Raw genomic sequence first — 20,189 nt, 5'->3', positions numbered from 1 at the left:
CTTAACCTTCTTTTCTCCAGGCTAAACATCCCCAGCTCCCTAAGTCGTTCCTCATAGGGCATGGTTTCCAGACCCTTCACCATTTTTGTCGCCCTCCTTTGGACACGCTCCAGTTTCTCAATGTCCTTTCTGAATTGTGGTGCCCAGAACTGGACACAATATTCTAGGTGGGGCCTGACCAGAGCAGAATACAGTGGCACTATTACTTCTCTTGATCTAGACACTATACTTCTATTGATGCAGCCTAAAATAGCATTGGCCTTTTTAGCTGCCGCATCACACTGTTCACTTATGTTCAACTTGTGGTCTACTTGGACTCCTAGATCCCTTTCACACGTAGTTTCATTCAGCCAGGTGTCACCCATCCTATATCTGTGCATTTTATTTTTCCGCCCTAAGTGCAATACCTTACATTTCTCTGTGTTGAATTTCATTTTGTTAGCTTTGGCCCAGCTTTCTAGTCTATTCAGGTCATTTTGAATCTTGATCCTGTCCTCTGGGGTATTAGCTATTCCCCCTAATTTGGTGTCATCTGCAAATTTGATAAGTATGCTCCCAATTCTGTCATCCAGGTCATTGATAAAGATGTTGAATAGCACTGGGCCCAGGACAGAGCCCTGTGGGACCCCACTGGTCACTTCTCTCCAGGATGAAAAGGAGCCATTGTTGAGCACCCTTTGGGTTCGGCCGGTCAACCAATTACAGATCCATTTAACAGTTCCTTTGTCTAGCCCACATTTTACAAGCTTGTTTGCAAGAATGTCATGGGAAACCTTGTCAAAGGCCTTACTGAAATCAAGATATACTATATCCACAGCATTCCCTTCATCTACCAAGCTGGTAATTTTATCAAAGAAAGAGATTAGGTTTGTCTGGCATGATTTGTTTCTCTGAAACCCATGTTGACTTTTTGTGATTATGGCATTGCCTTCTAGATGTTCACAGACTCTCTGTTTAATGATCTGCTCCAGAATCTTTCCTGGTATTGATGTCAGACTAACTGGACGATAATTGTTGGGATCCTCTTTTTTCCCCTTTTTGAAGATGGGGACAACGTTTGCCCTCCTCCAGTCTGCTGGGATCTCTCCTGTTCTCCAGGAGTTTTCAAAGATTATTGCCAATGGCTCCGATATTACATTTGCCAGTTCTTTTAATACCCTTGGATGGAGTTCATCTGGTCCCGGAGACTTAAATTCATTTAGATTAATAAGGTGTTCCTCTACTATCTCTTTACTTATTCTGTGCTGAAATTCCCCTATTCTGTCCTCTGCTCCATTATCCTCAGGTTGAGCACCCTTTGCCTTTTCTGAGAAGACTGAGGCAAAGAAGGTGTTGAGTAATTCTGCCTTGTCTCTGTCTTCTGTTAGCATTTTGCCATCTTCTCCACGCAGTGACCCTACCGTTTCCTTCTTCTTCCTTTTGCTGCGGACATATCCAAAAAAGCCCTTTTTATTGTTCTTAACCTCTCTAGCAAGCCTGAGTTCATTCTGCGCTTTAGCTTTTCTGACTTTACCCCTACACATGCCTGCTATTTCTTTGAATTCCTTTTTTGTGATTTCCCCCTTTTTCCATTTCTTATACATGTTCCGTTTCAAACTTAGCTCAGTTGAAAGTTCCTTAGTCATCCATCCTGGTTTCTTGAGACACCTCCCGTTTTTCTTTCTCACTGGAACTGTTTGAAATTGTGCCTTCAGTATCTCTCTTTTGAGAAACTCCCATCCATCCTGAACTCCTTTATCTTTTAGTATTTCTGACCATGGAATCGCCCTCAATACTTCTCTACGTTTACTGAAATTCGCTCTCCTAAAGTCTAGGATGCGTGTCTGACTATGCCTGGCTTCTCCTTTCCACTGTATTACAAACTCCAGGAGAACATGGTCACTTCCACCTAATGATCCCACCATTTGCACCCCATTAACCAAGTCATCCTTGTTGGTTAGGATCAGATCTAAAATAGCTGACCCCCTTGTTGCCTCTTCCACCTTTTGGACCATGAAATTGTCTTCCAGGCAAGTGAGGAATTTGCTAGACCTTGAGGATTTTGCTGAGTTTGACTTCCAGCAAATATCAGGGTAGTTGAAGTCGCCCATCACTACTACATCTCTCCTTTCTGAGTGTGTGGTCATCTGTTCTAGAAAGGCATCATCCAATTCCTCAGTCTGACTTGGGGGTCTGTAGTAGACTCCCACTGTAACATCCTTGTTGTTTCCCTCCCCTTTGATTCTTATCCAGATGCTCTCCACCTGGCTTCCATGATTGATGTCCAGGATCTCTTCACTGGTGTAAATATCTCTGACATATAGTGCTATTCCTCCTCCTTTCTTGTTTGGCCTATTTCTCTTAAAAAGGTTATACCCCTCTATTTCCACATTCCAATCATGAGACTCATCCCACCAGGTTTCAGTGATGCCTATTATATCATATTTGCTTTGTTGTACTAGGAGTTCGAGTTCATCCTGCTTATTTCCCATGCTCTGTGCATTAGTGTAGAGACATCGCAGACCATGGTTCCCTTTTACTTGCTGCCTGTGCAAGTTTTTTTGCCTCCCACTGTTGGGTCCTTGCACTGTTTGCCTTGTTTCCTCTATGTCAGTTTGACTATTTTCGCCATCCCTTTCGCCTTCCTTAATATTGTCTCCCTTCCCCTCGGAACTCAGTTTAAAGCTCTCCTGATCAAGTTCTTGAGACTGTTGGCAAAAACATTTCTTCCAACTGGCATGAGATGCAACCCGTCTGTTGCAAGAAGTCCCTCCTCATGGAACCGCAGCCCATGATTGAAGAATCCAAATCCTTCTCGGCGGCACCATCTGCGAAGCCAGTTGTTCACATCTGCTATTTTCCTCTCCCTTCCTGGACCATGCCCTTCAACTGGCAGAAGAGACGAGATGACAACCTGTACATCCATTCCTTTCAGCTTCCTACCAAGCGCCTTGTAATCCCTTTTGATGTTCTGAATGCTGTGTCTTGCAGTATCATTAGTTCCCACGTGGACCAAAAGGAAGGGGTATTGGTCAGTAGGCTTGACCAGTCTTGTCAGCCTCTCTGTCACATCACGGATCTTTGCACCTGGTAGACAACACACCTCTCGAGACATCTTGTCAGGCCTACAAATCACTGCTTCTGTACCCCTCAGCAAGGAGTCCCCCACTACGACCACACGCCTCCTCCGAGGCTTAGCAGCGACTGTTCCCTCGGGTGGGACTCTCAGGCTCCCCTGCTCCGTCCCTGAAGTCTGCCCATGCTGCTCTTCTTCATCCTCCTTGATAAGGGAAAGAGCTTGGAATCGATTCTCTAGCTGCAAGCTCCCCGAACAATTCCTTCTTGGCTTACTTCTCTTTGTGACATTCCTCCAGCTGTCTGCCTCCTCTGTTTGGCAAGTGACCTCTTCCACCCTAGCATCTTCCTCTGCATGGTACTCATCCAAGATGGTTAGTTCTATTGTGTCCAGGAAATCCTCTTGTTCCCTAATCTGCTGAAGTGTAGCTACTCTGGACTCCAGCTGCTGCACTTTCTCCTCCAAGAGTGCTACCAACTTGCACTTGCTGCATGTGAAGTTCTCCACTTCTGTAGGCAAGAAGAGAAACATCCCACAAGAGTTGCAGGTGACTGCAGCAGATCCCTCGTTGTCCATACTGCAAAGTCTTTAGTAATGAGTATAACAGTCAATCTACTGGGAATACTTCTTTAAAGGAATGTACTGGCTGCTATCTTACACTTAAAGGGAAGGTTCTGTTTCAATATCCGATTCTAACCTGATGCCACTTGAGCAGAGTTGTTCAGTTAAAGAAAACTAAAATTCTCTGGAAGTTGGTATATAAACCTAGTCTGCTAGCTCCGCCCCCTTGGGACTCACAGATGTGACTCACAGAAGCTCCTCCCCTTCAGCAATGAGCACACGGTCTCAAGCACACGGTCTCAAAATGGCTGCCAAGCAGCTCCTCTCCTTCTCCTCTCTCTGGCCGGACTGTTCTGGAAGGCTCTGGAAGTTGGTATATAAAGCTAGTCTGCTAGCTCCGCCCCCTTGGGACTCACAGATGTGACTCACAGAAGCTCCTCCCCTTCAGCAATGAGCACACGGTCTCAAGCACACGGTCTCAAAATGGCTGCCAAGCAGCTCCTCTCCTTCTCCTCTCTCTGGCCGGACTGTTATACTGTTTAATACTGTCTTAAGGGGGGGGGAGGGATAAAGTGTTTTTAATTGTTGTATTTTATATTTTACTGTTGTCAACCGCCCGGATTGGTTTCCCATAGGGCGGTATACAAATAAATATTATTATTATTATTATTATTATTATTTCCAGACCTATGAATTCAAATTCAAATTGACATTCTCAAACACCAAGGGCATATATAAGTCTGTCCCTGGCTTACCACCCCACCAAATGCATCTGAGGAAGTAGACTTAAGTCTATGAAAGCTCATGCCACCAACTTCTTTCTTCAGTTAGTCTCAAAGGTGCTACAAGATCTCTCTACTTACAACATATGTAATAAACTGAAAGTCACACATATTCCGCTTTTTCTTTGTTATATTGTGTTGTGAGTCTGTGTACTTAGTTATATAATGTGCAGGTGTAGTTTTCCATATATATTTTGTTTTATATTTTTCAAAGTAATGGGTTAATAAAAAATAATTTTAAAAATGTGTCCCAAAATGTGTATGCATCTTTGCAAATTTTCTGAATCGCAATGAACACATTTTGTATGCAAATTTCCTAATGTGTACACTTCCACATTTGCCTATTCCTTTATTGATTTGGTCGCCTCTCCCCAAAAAGAAGAAGAAGAAGAAGAAGAAGAAGAATTCAGACAAATATGTGACATATTCCTACACTCAGCTTGTTTTATACTATTATTTGTGAGGGTCTACAGACAATTTCATCGTTATGGAACTAATGGGATATCTGGTAACTGCTGAGGAAAAAGTAAACTTGCACACTGATTAACTTGAATTAAAGCTAAATGTTTTAATTAAATATATTTACTGAAAGTTACTTTGAATTTGTATCTAAATGTATTCTTTCTAATATATGCTAAAAAAGAAATTCCAAGGGAGTAAAGTAGCAGCCAATTATGAATTATTTAAAAACTAAGAATGTGTCCAAATTAAGAAAATCCTTCACAAAACTGTAGTATCTTACCATAATGAACTAAATACTTTATTAATGGAAAGGAAGAATGCTAAAGCTAGTTTAAGAATACAGTGGACCCTTGTTATACGGGTCATGCTCAACTCCCATTAAATATAATGACATAGCAAAATGGTGTCCCTTATATAAAATGGAAAATCAAGGTTTGATATTTGAAATTTATACTTTTTTTGAACATTTTCAAACCGTGGATGCTTGAATCCATATATAAAAAAATCCGTGTATAAGAAGGGCCGACTGTACTGAGTAAATCATATTCTTCCTAATGTGAAAATGTATTTCTTTTGTTTGTACTGCATATACCTTTTGCTTCTTTGTGCTTTTGCATTTAATTGCAAATTATTAATTATTGTAAGGACATTAGCATTTGTAGCATTCATATTTTACATTGTTTTTTCATTCTTTAGTTAAATAGGCTACCTGCTGGACTAGGCATGATGGGCGTTCCTGGTGGTCCTCCACCTCCTGGTGGACCCTAAAAACAAACAGAAGCAATGATTCACATACAACAACCAGTATATTCAAAAGAATGGAGGAGATTAAAGCACACAAGAACAGGGATTCTCCTCTTGATCAGTTAAAGTTTATTTCATAATTAATTCCACTGGTGAGCTCACATACTCATGGGACTATCATGTAGTTCCCCAACCCACTGTCCATAGGTTTTGCGACATGTATAGATTGTTGTCCTACCAGTAGTCCTTTACCCCAGCCAGTTACAAACACTTGGCAATTTTGTATGAAATGATAGTTGGCTGCTGATGGAAGCTGAACTGTTCCTGTACAAAAGCACTAGTGTGTGCTTGAGAGACTGATTGGTATAGATGAAAGTGACAGTGGGCAGCTGGTACTTGCATGATTGTCCACACAATAGCACACTTAATATTTCTAGAATATTCCAAAATTTCTGCTGTCTCAGAAGCCATAGCTTATGCTCAGATAGTGCTCAGGCAGTGTGTGCCATTCTGGACTTTGAAAGGAGTAAAAGAGGCCCCACCATTATGAAAAAACAAGCAGATCTGCCTATGTGACACAAGGTCACCACTCTTTCAGTAAACTAATCTTGACTATCCCATATCAGTCTCTGGATAACACTTGCAAACTGCAGCTCCTCCCATAAAGCACAAGCCATACAATTAATCAATATGATGGTGAAGCTTTCAGCTGCATGTTAATTTCGGCATTCCAGCTTAAGCCTGAAGCAAGGAAAATTTATAAGCCTATTTCAGTGTTGGCTCATACCTTTTTAACCACCTCAGTCCCAATACTATGTCAGAGCTAAGACAGAAATGCTCCATTTTAGATCATTAAAAAAGAGCAAGGAGACATTTGCCATGCTAGATACTGCAATCTAGCAAATCCTTTTGTCTCTAGAGTAGGAATGGAAATCACACAGCCTTCTCCATTGAATTGCAACTTCCAACATTCTTCAACAGTGGCAATCCTGGCTAAGACTTATGGGAGTTGCAGTTCAACAACATCTGGATGGGTCAAAAGAATAATTAATAAAATGATTATTGTGAAACAGGTTATTCAAATGAGAAAGCCATTACATATTTCATTTTAATGCAAATTATAATTTTTAAAATGTAATAAAATTACACAAACACAAACAAACAATATCTGGATGGCCACGATTCCTCTGTGTTCCAGAGGTTCCAGCCTATCACCTCTAGCAGAATCTCTCTTCTGCTGTTCCTGGAGATAATTACAGAAGAGTCTTTCCTCTCCTTATATTGCTCACTGAAGAGTATCCTTTATTTGTTTCTAGCCTACTATCATATGCAGATTCTAATGCAGAATCTCTCTGTACCTACCCTTCACAGAAAGCTCATTGGGGAAGCAGCAGCAAAGATAGTTCCTTTCTTTTTTTAAAAAATCCACATCTGATTAGTCATATCTTTTGTCTTTATCTTAATGATTAAACCCAGATTTGGGAAAGAGAAGGGGGATACAGACGGGCAGAAAGGAGTGCTGAGACGCCACCCCTTTCTGTCCCACACGGAAGCCGCAGCAACCAAACGCTCCCAGTGGGTTCTTCTTAGGGTGCACATGCGGCACCATTGGTGCCCTCACACGCAACAATGACGTTGGATGTGGCGCTGTGCGTATGTCATCACGGCCGCCCCCATGTGGATGGGGGTGAGCCCTTATGGCACGGTAGGGCTCGGGAGCATGCAGACGCTCCGCTCTCCCGAGCCCTAAAATCAGCCCAATGACAGTGCTTTTTGCCTGTCTGTATCGGGCCTAAGACACAGCAAGTTGCCTTAAAAATCTAGAATCTTTTCTCCTTGAAACTCACTTCACTTTACTTCATTTTACAAAAGGTGTTGGCCAACTGTAAGAGCTTCAGTCCTTACAACTAGCAGTGCTGTTCTGGCAGGTTTAACTATTTGTGGTTTTCAACTATTTTAAAGTTGTTTTAGTCTGTTTTTCTTTCTGTATTTAATGTTTTTTTTAATCTCTGGTATAATGCTTTAGGGGTCCTGGTGGACTGAGGGATAATAGAGAAATGTTTTAAATAAAGAAATAAACCACTTTCCCTTCTCTTATTCCTGCTTCTAAAGAATCTGAAGAATCCAGGCCTTGAGAAGGAGGCATACAGACAGAAGCAGAACAAGGAAATGTTCCATACAGCTTTACTTCACTAATTCTAAGATTTCACTCCTTGGAATAAAGGCACTGGGGCAGGGGGCAATCCTGGATCTGGCCTCTGAATGGGGATGAGGAAATATGTACCTCTCACGTCAGACCCATGCATATGGTGGCCAAGAATGAGATCCTACATCCCGTATCAGCCATGAAACTGCAAAACTCTTTCCCTGTCTACTGTTGAGACACATATTGGTTGGATGCGGTGGTGACTAACAGTCAGTGGGAGTGTCAGTTATGCTACCAAGCTTGTGCAGGCCACTGGTTCTTTCCTAGCTCAAATGTGTGTTATGTGTGTTATATTATTTATTTTATTTGATTAATAATTCTATTAAATTACTGGTTGTAAACACATCAACTATTAGTTCAAAATTCAGTCTTCACTCTCTGAAACAATTGTTATGTCCACTATGAAGGGATCCCATCACTAGACAGCTTTAAAACCAGACTTTTCAGTCCCATTTATTCTAAGTGGGAGAATACAATTTGTTAAGGCAAAACAATTAAAAGGGAGAAAGTTAATTCTCAGGTAATTAACAACAAAGTAAAATGTTCTACAACATTTTATTTCTGACAATGTTGTTAGATACCTTTTGGGCCATTCAATGCAGTATCCAAAATTCAAGAGTATTATTGTGTCCCCTGAAACAGCTGATTTTACTTCTTCATTATTGAAAACTATGCATTGTACCAGTTAAAGAACATATGCTGAAATAAAAACCAGGATTCAGGGCAATTTTGACCAGACGGTTAACTGTTCTACTAATGAACACCAACATATGTACTACAGATATATGGTAAATAAAAAACAGATCAGATGTTCACTTCTCAACTAATACACATGGGTTTTCCTCAGCATCTGGACAATAATTTCTTAACCTAAATAAAATTCAACATTTATGCTAATGAGTACAGACACATATGCAAACACATGTGCATACTCACTACATAATTCCCAGGCGACGCAGAAGAGTATGGTATCTAAAAGACAAAGGAAAACAAAAGTAAGTGATTATTTTTCTTTCAGAAAGAAGAAAACAAGGGTTTCTATCAATATTTAATGTTTACTAAACTTTTCCTGCAAGAAGGAACTAGCAGGTTCTATAAATGCCAGTGAACTGTATCCATATCACTATGAAATCTGAAGAATATTCTACTGTTGTTTTTCCATGTTAGCAACTGTCTTGTGGCAATAACCTTTTGTAATTATGAATGCCATATATGATAAATCACCATAATTAAGAATGAAAAAATATTAAGCCTCTATTAAATACTTACTCTAAAAGAAAAAAAAGTATTTTCAGTTCAAGTATTTTACCCCATCTTCATATATAAAATAAGAAAGACAGTTAAGTTAATGAAACATGACATGGCAGCACAGTAATTTTTAAAAAGCAGTAACTAAAAGACAATTAAACTATCTTATTGGCAAAACCCCTCTAAAATAGGAAGGCTCTTAACCTCTGGCAGAAGTTCAAATGTCAAAAACACAAAAATGAATCTCCTAGTTGGTGCAAAGGGAAAAGAAATAAATTTTTGTAAGAACCACTGAAAAAGTTCTTTAATTTGTAACTGCCTCATTCACGTCTGAGGGCAGGGAGCACAAGATAAGATTCTTGAACCAGATGGTGTCCATGTTGATAAAGTCGTGAAGTAAGCAATACATGATATGCTTTTATTTATTCTTTTTTTAAAAAGCACATAACAGCAACCAATAGTGCCCAATACTTGGTAACATATACTCACAGAATTGGCGTTTGTAGGGTTTGGCCAAGGTCTACCACCTCCTGGACCCCTAAAACATAAATGATTGTGCAAGTGGGTTATGACTGAATATGCTTTAAAAAGCAATGATATAATTACTCTATGGCTGAAAATGAGAATAGTGGTATCTTTAAATATATTCTATTTTAAAACTATCAATTCAAATAAACAATAAGCAATTTATTTTAAATAGTACAAGCCTGATTTTAAAAGTTAACTGAACTTATATAAAATGTGTACTACCTGCTCGCTGGTGCCAGAGAAGGGTTCTGCTTGGGAATGCCAAGTTATCTCTCCTAAACTCAGGAAGTATTTATACCATGATTCTAGCCTCTATAATATTTATGGATATAACGGACTTACACATGATCTCCCCAACACAAAAAAGAATGGTGGATGTTGTGCTTTTTATCTTTCTGGTCATTCTTATTTATTGCTGTTACTGATGCTGCAGTTCTACCTCTCAATCATGCAACCTTCCAGAAGCCTGAAGTCTCTACTTTTTAGATCCATTGAAATGAGATAAGAAGGGCTACCCCCCAAAAATGGCCAGGATATCAGAGTGTATATATCTAGCTGGTGGTTTGCTGTTATCTGCTCTTATCCAGGATGACTGCAGCCTACAGAAACTCTATGTTCTCATTGGACAGTTTTACAACCAGTACTCCCCACCTTTTTCCATCCAAAAATTGCATTGGCTTTGTACAAGGGGTAAAATTCATATAAGATGAATGGGTGAGCTTTTAGCAGGGTTACTGCTCAAGGGAGTGACAGCAACCAGGGCTGCCCCTTTGCAAGGAACATTTAAGTGCAAACATAAGGTTGAGATCCTTGGCTGGCTGAGAAAGGAGGGTGAACACGAACAACTTTGGTGTTGCTTATTTCCCTTCCTGATTTGGTTTATTATCAGAGCAATTATAGCTGATCTTGTTGTGCGGTGGTGGTGGACTATATTTCAGAAAGAGGAAGGGCATAAAGGGGAACAGTAATTCTAACTGCAGAGGGCACAGGTAGAGATGGAACAATTGGACAGTTATAGATATAAGAGAAACAGGGTGTTGGCTGTCTCCATAATGTTCCCCAAATCATATTGTCTGGATGGCGTTTGACACAGATGAACTGGGTTGAAAATGCTATTGGTAAATGCCAAGCCAGTGAATTGGAAAAACAACAGTCATCCAAATTATCATTCTAGATACACATACCAACTTGGGCAGTATTAGAGAAACCTGATTGAATGAAATATGCTTGGAATGGCGAGATGGAATTACAGAGGACTTCCATGATTCCATCCCCTTCATCTTGAGCCTTGTGTTGCAGTCCAGGTAACTTAAGTTGGGTATCTGGAACAGAACAGATTCTACTGGTGTACCATTTTACCTATGTTGTCTGAGCTGGTCTGAAGGATGGTGTTTGAGTCCTCTCAGCTTGTTATCAAGCGTGCTTATTAGGTATAGTTCAAGATTCCATGTTTCCCTCGGAAAACACAAGTCTGTCCAAAATTGTAGCTGGATTTGTTCTGTAGGCCATATTCTGGACCAGTTTTCCCTCCTGCTGCTAGATACTTATCAAATTTGCCCTCAGTGGGCATCACAATTCAAAAAGGACATTGAGAAACTAGAGCGTGTCCTAAGGAGGGAGACTAAAATGGTGAAGGATCTGGAAACCATGCCCTATGAGGAACGCCTTAGGGAGCTGGGGATGTTTAGCCTGGAGAAGAGAAGGTTAAGAGGTGATATGATAGCCCTGTTTAAATATTTGAAGGGATGTCATATTGAGGAGGGAGCCAGCTTGTTTTCTGCTGCTCCAGAGACTAGGACCCAGAACAATGGATGCAAGCTCCAGGAAAAGAGATTCCATCTCAACATTAGGAGGAACTTCCTGACAGTAAGAGCTGTTTGACTGTGGAACATTCTTCCTCGGAGTGTAATGGAGTCTCCTTCCTTAGAGATCTTCAAAGAAAGGCTGGATGGCCATCTGTCGGGGATGCTTTGATTTAGATTTCTGCATGGCAGGGGGTTGGACTGGATGGCCCTTGTGGTCTCTTCCAACTCTATGATTCTATAAATCTTGATCTGGCCACAGTGAGATATATTTTAATTACATTCCATTTAGATTACTGTAACATGCTCTATGTGGGACTAAATTTTCAAAAAGCGTAGCTGTGGTTAAACTGCTGAATTCTGATGCCACATATATATCATGAAATGTGGACTAATAAACAAAACCTCTGTATATTAGCTTGTGAGAAAGCTTTTATGTAAGGCTTTATTTGATGTCAGATAAACAGCCAACCTGTTCACATTATGATATTTTGTTAACATCAGTATTAACTAATCAGCCACTGTGTTGAGAACATATACACACCACAAATGCACACAAACATCATTTCAATCAGGATACAATAATCATCCTTATTGTAAATGTTTTAATTACACATTATGATACTTACATGTTCATTCCAGGCATTCCAGGGCCACCTAAAGCATTCAGAGGGGGTCTCATTGCACCTCCATAGTTCTGCAATGATAACCAAGGGTCAGACTACCACAAAACAAAAAAACAAAACCAAAGAGGAGGGGGGAAAGAAAGGACAGCAGGTTAATGACTTCCCTACACACCCGTTGTTTGGATAAGGCCAGCACCATTCATTTTCAGGATTTTAGTGTCTTGACTTTAAGAATTATTATTATTGCTACAGTATTTCTAATTTTTTTAAAAAAAAACTATTTAGCATTGCCTAATGGTCTTATCATTTTATCAAAGCAAGTGTAGTAATCACAATTTACAAATGTTAATTAATTCAAGAAGATTATCATATTTATGTTAGCTAAAACAAGTGTCAGTGAGGGCCAGACTTAATAGCCATTTTATGAATGCTGACTCATTAGTCTAAAAATATTTTAAGAAGTTCAGAGTTATTTGGTTTTTGTTTTTGTTTTTTTAAAAAACTGCCTTAACCTTCATCCATTCAGTTAGGAAGTTTTAGTCCTCGAGAGTCACTTTTTATTTAGGTTTGCCCCAGTCAGGAGAAGCCACCATTTCTTCCATGGAAGAACATAGGAATTAATTAGGGTCAAGAAGTTTCCCACACTATGGCCCCATACAGACAGGCCAAAATAAAGCTGCTTCGGGTCACTTTGGAAGTATACTGTTTAAATGATGCATGCGTCCTTAGAGTGCGGAAGCCATGCCAAGCCACGCTCCAGTCCTAAGGATTGGAGTGCGGCTTTGGTGAAGCTTCTGGACTCTTAGGATGCATGCATCATTTAAACAACATACCTCCAAAGTCACTTGAAGCAGCTTTATTTTGGCCTGTCTGTATGGGGCCTATAAGAAGTGTTAGAGAAAAAGAAAAGGAAAAAAAGGTGAACACCAAACATATTTCCCTATCATTCTTGTATTTTGGAAGGAAGGTGGCACCTCCATCTTGGACACAAATGGATGTGTTATAAAATACAGTGAAGGGAACACAATGTGACAAATCTGAGCCAGACCATCAAGAAGACTGTGACAGATCAGGGCTATGCACCTTAGACCTGCCCAAGCAAGCATCTACATCAAGATGAAGCTGTTACTTCTGCTGCAGGGCTGCAGTGGATACAAAATCCAGCAGATGGTGCACCATGTGTGGCAAACTTGTTTGGCAAGGACTAAAACAGCACTGAAATGACATACTCTGGTTGTCTGTAAGGTGGCTGGCACAAAGGATGACCTTCCATTGGGAGACGTTTGCCTCAGCAGAGACTAATTTGTTTTTGGGAGGAGAAATTATCTCTGGACACCATAATGTCAGGTCTCCCAGCAAATAAATAAAAACAACTGGTTTTTATGTTTGTTTCCTATTGAGAGGGTATCAAAATATGGTTTCAGTGTTTTAAATTAGAAATAACAGTAGCAGTTTTTTTGAAACATAGAAATGGTGCTGGTTACATATTTTGCCAAAGAGAAAGATAGAAGTGTGGCTGCTACTCAGAACAAATGCTCCACCTCATGCAAACTTGTATTTTGGGTCAGTGTGTTTAGATATTGCGGTGTTTAGGAATTTCAGATATTGCACCTGAAAACACTCTTGAAGTCAGAAAATGTGACAAAACTTGCTCAGAGAAAGGCAATTGGAGGAGGGTTAATTCACATTAAGAGTTCCAATGGTTTCAGTGTCAGCAGCATGTGCTTATACCATGGGTGGGAAAGAAATTACCATCATTCTTCATCATTATCTAGGATTGCGCAATTCCTATTTGAGTTTATATCAACTAGGATCACTGCTATGTTTACTTAATAAGTAATTTACAGCAATGAGCTAGAAAATTATCCAGAATTCAGAAAAAAATGTAATAATATGTTTATGAATAATCATGGTTGAAACATGCCATGTTCCATACATTACCAAAATGTATGTTTCACAGCAACACACCATTTTTAGCAACAGATGCTAGAAACTGCTATTTATCTGAAAAAACTGAAATATGCTTTCATCTCTCATCTTTTTTTCTATAACTACCATGATCAGCTTAGCCCTTTTGTACTCTTACTATAAGCACTATACTATCATATGTGCATTGTGAAGAGAGGATGAGTGAACTCTGTCTTAAGAAGGAAACACAGGCAAATCATTAGTGTTTGAAAATGGCTTGCATGGCCTACTCTGTAAGCTTAATCATTATACTTTGATCATAAAATGTTAAGATTTGTAACTTAAAGTCCAGTGACATAGCCATGTTAGTATGAAAATCCGTATGCAAAGGGATCTTGTAGCACCTTTGAGACTAACCGAAAGATAGATGCTGCCACCAAGAGCTTTCATAGACTTGAGCCTACTTCCTCAGACGCATGAGGTCCTTGTGCTACCAGCTTCTTTCTTTCAGTTAAAAGCTGGAACAGACCGGCAAGTTAAGTCGCTTTCCGGGTGGCTTGAGAGTGTGGCATTTACACGCCGTATGCTTCCAAGCTGCCCAGAAGCTGCCCGGAAGCTGCCTGGAAGCCACCCAGCCATTTACATGGGGGTAGCTTCATGATGCTCCGGCTGTGCAGCATTTGCATGCTGCATGCTGCCTGAGTGGAATGAAGTCAGCTTCTTTTTGCTGGCTGAAAAAGGAGCAGTTCTTTACCACTCCTTTTTCAGGCGGTTTCAAGGTGGATGGTGTGCAGTTGCCACAGCCCCAATCTGCCCTTGGAATGGGTGGCTTCGAGCTGCCCTTTCTGCCAGTCTATTTCGGACCTTAGTCTCAAAGGTGCTACAAGATCTTTTAGCATACTCATTCTCTAAATTCACTGAAGAGTTTTTCTTTGATATTCGTTTATCAAGACCACAAAATTTTGTTGCTCCAGGCTTTGTGTGTGATACATAGAGAAGCATAAATTCATGCAATTCCATATAATTTGTTCCAGTTAGAAAACTGATTCATACTTTTCTATTTCTTCCTATTAATCAAGTAGAATATTGTTTCTTTGCTAGAATATGATAGAATTCTGTGATTACTGGTCCCTTTGATAGATATTTAACAGTTATGTCAAAATGGTTAGGAATTTAAAAAAGGCAAATCACATAGAGTTCCTTACTCAAATATTTCATGATCATAAAGAAGATAGGAAGAGATCAACAATTTTGTTTTGTTTGTTTTGTTTGCCTGATTTTCCTTCCAAATATATTTTGAATTTCTCCCAGAAATAACTAATGTGGCTTAATTTAATGTTAAAGCAAAACAGAAATACTGAAGTCAATGCATTTTTTAGAAAATAAATGCTACATTTGAATTAAATTTCCTGTTGTTGTTTCTTAAATTACATTCTGTAAAGGGAAAACAATACATGACTATGGAAGGTAAAGAATAAAAGGACCAACATTCTTTACCAATGTACTACTACAGTTTAACCCAAGAACTGTACTTATTGATCTGTCATGAAATTAATACGTGAAGGGACAGAAGCAGTATTATTTCTAATTATAAGATGCTGGAAACAAACTACAGCAATTATGTCTTCATGCACTATCCATAACTACCTAAGAACTCTTGCTGGTCGCTACTGAAAAAAGAATACTGAACTAGCTGCATCTTGTTCTAGCCAAACTAGGATACAGCAAAAACAAACTGAGCTAAATAACACTTTTACACATAGCAACTACAAGTACTGCACAACTCTAGTATCATTATGGTATTATTATTTACACAAGAAAAATAGAAATTATGTTAAATGTGACCACATGAACTGTAACACCAGCAATATACCTGAGGTCCCAGTGGAACCATTCCTCTTGGAGGAGTCATTCTTTGCATTGGTCCACCCATATTTGGATGACCTGAAAAAGACATGAAATAGTACTTTAGGGCTATAACTTTAATTTGGTCGATCATATTAATGAATTAAAATATGTTTTTGAAACAACTTTTTATGGTTGACACAACATTTGCATTAATTACCTAAAATAAAAAAAAATGTTTTCTTTTAGAACTTTTAATTTAATGAACATACAAATTCTATAAATGAATAAATCAACACCAAGCTCCTACTAACCATTCACAAGTCAGAACTGTCCCCCCCCACACACACACATGTAAAGAAAAATCAGGTTTGTTAAGTACTTCTTAAGGAAATGGTATTAAATAATCTAAAACTTAGCACAATTAATTTATTAAAAGTACTGTAACTTAGTGACAGTGCTAAATAATATGTAGCTATAAGACATATTTCAAATTTGAAATTATTCAGAACATTGCTATGAAAATAGATAATAAATGATAAATTATTTAATTATTTAATCATTATACTGGATACTAAAACAATGACAATAGTTACCAAATGTCCATGAAGTAACAGTTAGAAAAAGGAAAGTACTGTAAGGTGAGTAATAAATCTGAATCACCAAGTGCTTACAGATAAAAATTCTTATTAATTCCTATCAAGGTATCTGATAAGATATAGAACTCCGTTCTGTCATCTGTCATGATTCATTTAACACAGCAAAACAAAATTATCAGAACTCTAAATGAAAGCATAGCAGTTGTCCATTTTATACCGAGAGATAATTATGTAAAACAGTTTATCTCTTTCATACTGTGCCCCTGAGATATACATGAAAAGAATGACAGGAACTTGTAACCCACTATACCACAATAGTGCCCATTTTTGCCTGTCATCCCAACAGCTGAGCATATTATGACAAAATACGTCTGAATTTATATGTTTTAATTTATTGATAATACTGTTTACCTTGTTGCCGTGTTGGATCCATTCCACTAGGCAATAATGGCTGACTTCCTGGTACGCCTGCAAGTGCCTATAAATAAAGTATATCAACAGAAAAAGTCAATTATATTTTAATAGATATGACTTCTTTTTTTTAAATGCAATCTAATTTTAAATGAAAAGAAAAACTGTAATTTCACTAAAAGAATAAAAATAAAAGATCAATGTTAGAATCATATAAGCACATTCAACCTAAAACTAAATTATCCTTTAAATTGATTATTTACATTTTAAAGTAGATTAGATCTGATTTTCCTCATTTCTTACAAACTGCACTACTAGTTTATTTTATTGTTATTATTATTAGAGAAAATGAAGCATTCTTGAATAGTAGCATTGCACAAGTTTTACTAATTTAAATTCCAATGCAAAACTAAATTCCTATATGAAATTAAGGATAGGTAGCATATTTCTTCTTCAGCTTTTAAATTATGCTGCTCTACCTGATAAGCAAGAGGTTTAAAAATGTGTTTCATGGCCAAAACAAGCAGGGAACATTTTATGTCTTGTCTTCAGTTTTAAAAAAGGGAGAGGGAACGCTAAAACTTGTACAGTGGACCCTTGTTATACGCTGGGATTTGGTTCCAAGATCCCCCGTGTATAACAAAATCCGTGTATGCTCAAGTCCCATTAAGTATAATGACATAGCAAAATGGTGTCCCTAATAAAAAATGGAACATCAAGGTAAATTTATACTTTTTTGGAACATTTTCCAACCGTGTATGCTTAAATCCGTGTATAAAAAATCCGTGTATAAGAAGGGCCGACTGTATTAGGTAAAAGGGAGGATGCTAAAGTTCATGTAGCATTTTTAAGGCACAGTTGACCTCAACAATACTTAAGAAGGCTCATGTTACATCATCTGGTTTTTCAACTTCCACAGCACTATTTTTTGCTATTAAAAAACTAAGAAACACTAAAATTTGAAATGTTTGAGAAAGCTAGCATTGTGGTCAACATGTGGTATTGTGTCCCAGTCAAGTATCACTCTTATTTTTGTAGTTTGCATACATTATTGCACTCAAAATGAAAGTTTGCTGAATTTGGCTTTTCAACTGAAACATTCTCTTGGCATTTACAACTCTTTAATAAAAGGACTGTTACCTGGTTTGGTATCCTTAAAGGTGGTCGTGGGCCTCCTGGGTACCGAGGGGACATGAAAGGCTACAAAAGGAGATTTTTGTATTAGGAACATTGGTTGATACACTGAACACTGAATTTTAAATAAAATGATTTTATTTTGTAATTTATAGTAATAATAGCAACGTTTTTGAGTAAGCTGTTATTATAATGCCTCTTCTTATACCTCAACTCTTGTGATCTGCAGGTAAAGGCATTTTGGTCACTAAGCACCAGAATGTATTTCTTCCAAAAATCAACACCCTCAGCTAAGCCCTTGGAGGGCCAAGTGAAACTAGGTCCAGGCTAAGATCAGAACCGAAAGAATGGCCATGTTACAGATATCACATTAAGCCAGGCATGCTGGCTTTAAAAACCACAATATAAACAAGTAGAATGCTAGAGCACTACATGGAATGAGAACTTTGTGCCAACACTTCCAGCAATCAGGAATGATCTTGAAACAGTTGCTTAATAAGAGGCATGGGGAACATGTTGTCCTCCAAATCTTGGAATGCAACAATTGATTATGCTGGCCAGGGCTGGTGGGAGATGTAGGCCAACAATCTAGAGTGCTACTTTTCCCCCATTCCTGCTTTACAGACTCTCTGATATCAGTCCTCTAAGCCTATGTGACCACAAGAAGGTCTGGGAAAGTTGCTAATGCAGAGCTTGTCAAGAATACACAAAAGGTCTGTGTCTAAGCTTGTTAAACCAGGTCAAAAGTCTTTCACAGGACAGTCAGGTAAACTCAGGATTCTGCAGCTCATTTGGTCCTAACCTTCAGGACTTTAGAGACTGCATTGTTCTGCAATGTCTTAAAAGTATCCCATAGAAGCTTCTGCACAGCTCCTTCCGAGGCACGATTAGTGCCCAGAATGGGGGCAAGATAAAACAGGGAAAGGCTTTTGATTTTCATGAATTTTGGTTAGCTGTTCAACAAAGCCCCCCCTCCCCATCAAACATACGTTTTCACATGAAAACTCATTTCACAAAAATTTGGCTCAGTTCTGTTTATACTTAATTCCATTTGTAGACAGATGGTGGATCACCATGTTAGTCAGGGACAGGGGGAAAAAGTCTTGTGATACTTAAAAGACCAATGGGCTTTATTGGGCATGAACCTTGATGAAGTACATGCAGTCTACTTCATCAGATGCAATTCCCAAAGTAACTGGAATTTGTAAGGCCATTTTTGTGAGATAGCTTTCGCAAAAAGCTGAATCTTCGAACTGTATCAGCATCTTTGAATTGTATAGTGTCTCAGTTTAAGGGACTCACATCATCATGACAACAACACTTGCTACAATATTCTTCAGAGCTTCACAAAATCAATGTAGTGCTTATATTACTACAAACAGAGACTAGAAAAGTACAATCTGCATTAAAATCAAGCCAGCGTACATATACAGTATATTATATTGACTATGCAAACAAAAATGCACAATATTATATACAAAAATATAAACAAAGAATATGTCCAAAAATACCTATATGGGCCTCGACACATGAGGCTTTTTTTTTTTAGAACGGACGCTCAAAGGAAGGAAAATTGGTTAATATACAAAAATATCTTGAAAAAAACTAAAAATGGACATGAATTAGAAACACTTGAACAAATAAGAGCAAAAGGATTTAATTGCGGTTGGATTCTGTATTTTCAGATGAAATCCAGGTTTATAGAGGACCAAAAAACAATAGGCATTATGAATGGGAAAACGGACTTAGAGGAAATTATATGGTCAGATAAACCAGCTCCTTTATCAAGGATATATAAAAAACTATTAGAAATATATACAGAAGAAGATCTAATAAAAGAAAATATGATTAATTGGGCCAAAGACTGTGGGCATGCATTATTATTAGAGCAGTGGGAACGATCGTGGAAAAAGAGGATGAAATGCTCAAATAGCCAGGACATTAGAGAAAACTTTTTAAAGATTATATACAGATGGCATTTATCGCCCGACAAAATAAGTAAGATTTATGGTACGGGAGAAAATGCATGCTGGAAATGTGACAAAGAGAGGGGCACTTTTTTCCATCTCTGGTGGTCATGTGAGTTTGCTCAAAAATTTTGGAGGGAAATATGTGATGAGATAAATGAAATACTGGGTGTGGAACTGAAATTTAAACCAGAAGTTTTACTCTTAAATATGTTAGAGTCGAAATTAGAGGAAAAATATGGAAATATTATATTTTACATGCTCACCTCAGCCAGATTGGTATATGCAAGATACTGGAAAATCAAGAAGGA

At 38.4% G+C, this 20,189-nt stretch overlaps 1 protein-coding gene across 5 annotated transcripts in view; it reads right to left on the bottom strand.

Annotated features, from left to right (window-relative positions):
- Positions 1-20,189, bottom strand: part of SSBP2 (single stranded DNA binding protein 2) — a 169,032-nt gene that overhangs the window by 14,495 nt on the left and 134,348 nt on the right. For 3 of the 5 annotated variants that reach the window (XM_089493768.1, XM_089493794.1, XM_089493784.1), the window contains 7 exons: positions 17,918-17,977; positions 16,778-16,844; positions 15,796-15,866; positions 12,018-12,109; positions 9,548-9,596; positions 8,747-8,782; positions 5,570-5,624 (listed from right to left, as the gene is read on the bottom strand). In XM_089493768.1, the coding sequence (XP_089349894.1) occupies positions 5,570-5,624; positions 8,747-8,782; positions 9,548-9,596; positions 12,018-12,109; positions 15,796-15,866; positions 16,778-16,844; positions 17,918-17,977 (430 nt within the window). The remainder of the gene's footprint in view (positions 1-5,569; positions 5,625-8,746; positions 8,783-9,547; positions 9,597-12,017; positions 12,110-15,795; positions 15,867-16,777; positions 16,845-17,917; positions 17,978-20,189) is intronic. The other 2 variants (XM_089493776.1, XM_089493802.1) reach the window with 1 other exon arrangement.

This window comes from Sceloporus occidentalis, unplaced genomic scaffold (genome assembly GCF_023333645.1).
Source record: "Sceloporus occidentalis isolate IW3139 unplaced genomic scaffold, rSceOcc1.0.p SCAF_1, whole genome shotgun sequence".
Taxonomy (NCBI): domain Eukaryota; kingdom Metazoa; phylum Chordata; class Lepidosauria; order Squamata; family Phrynosomatidae; genus Sceloporus; species Sceloporus occidentalis.
This window is presented reverse-complemented; position numbering and strand designations above follow the sequence as displayed.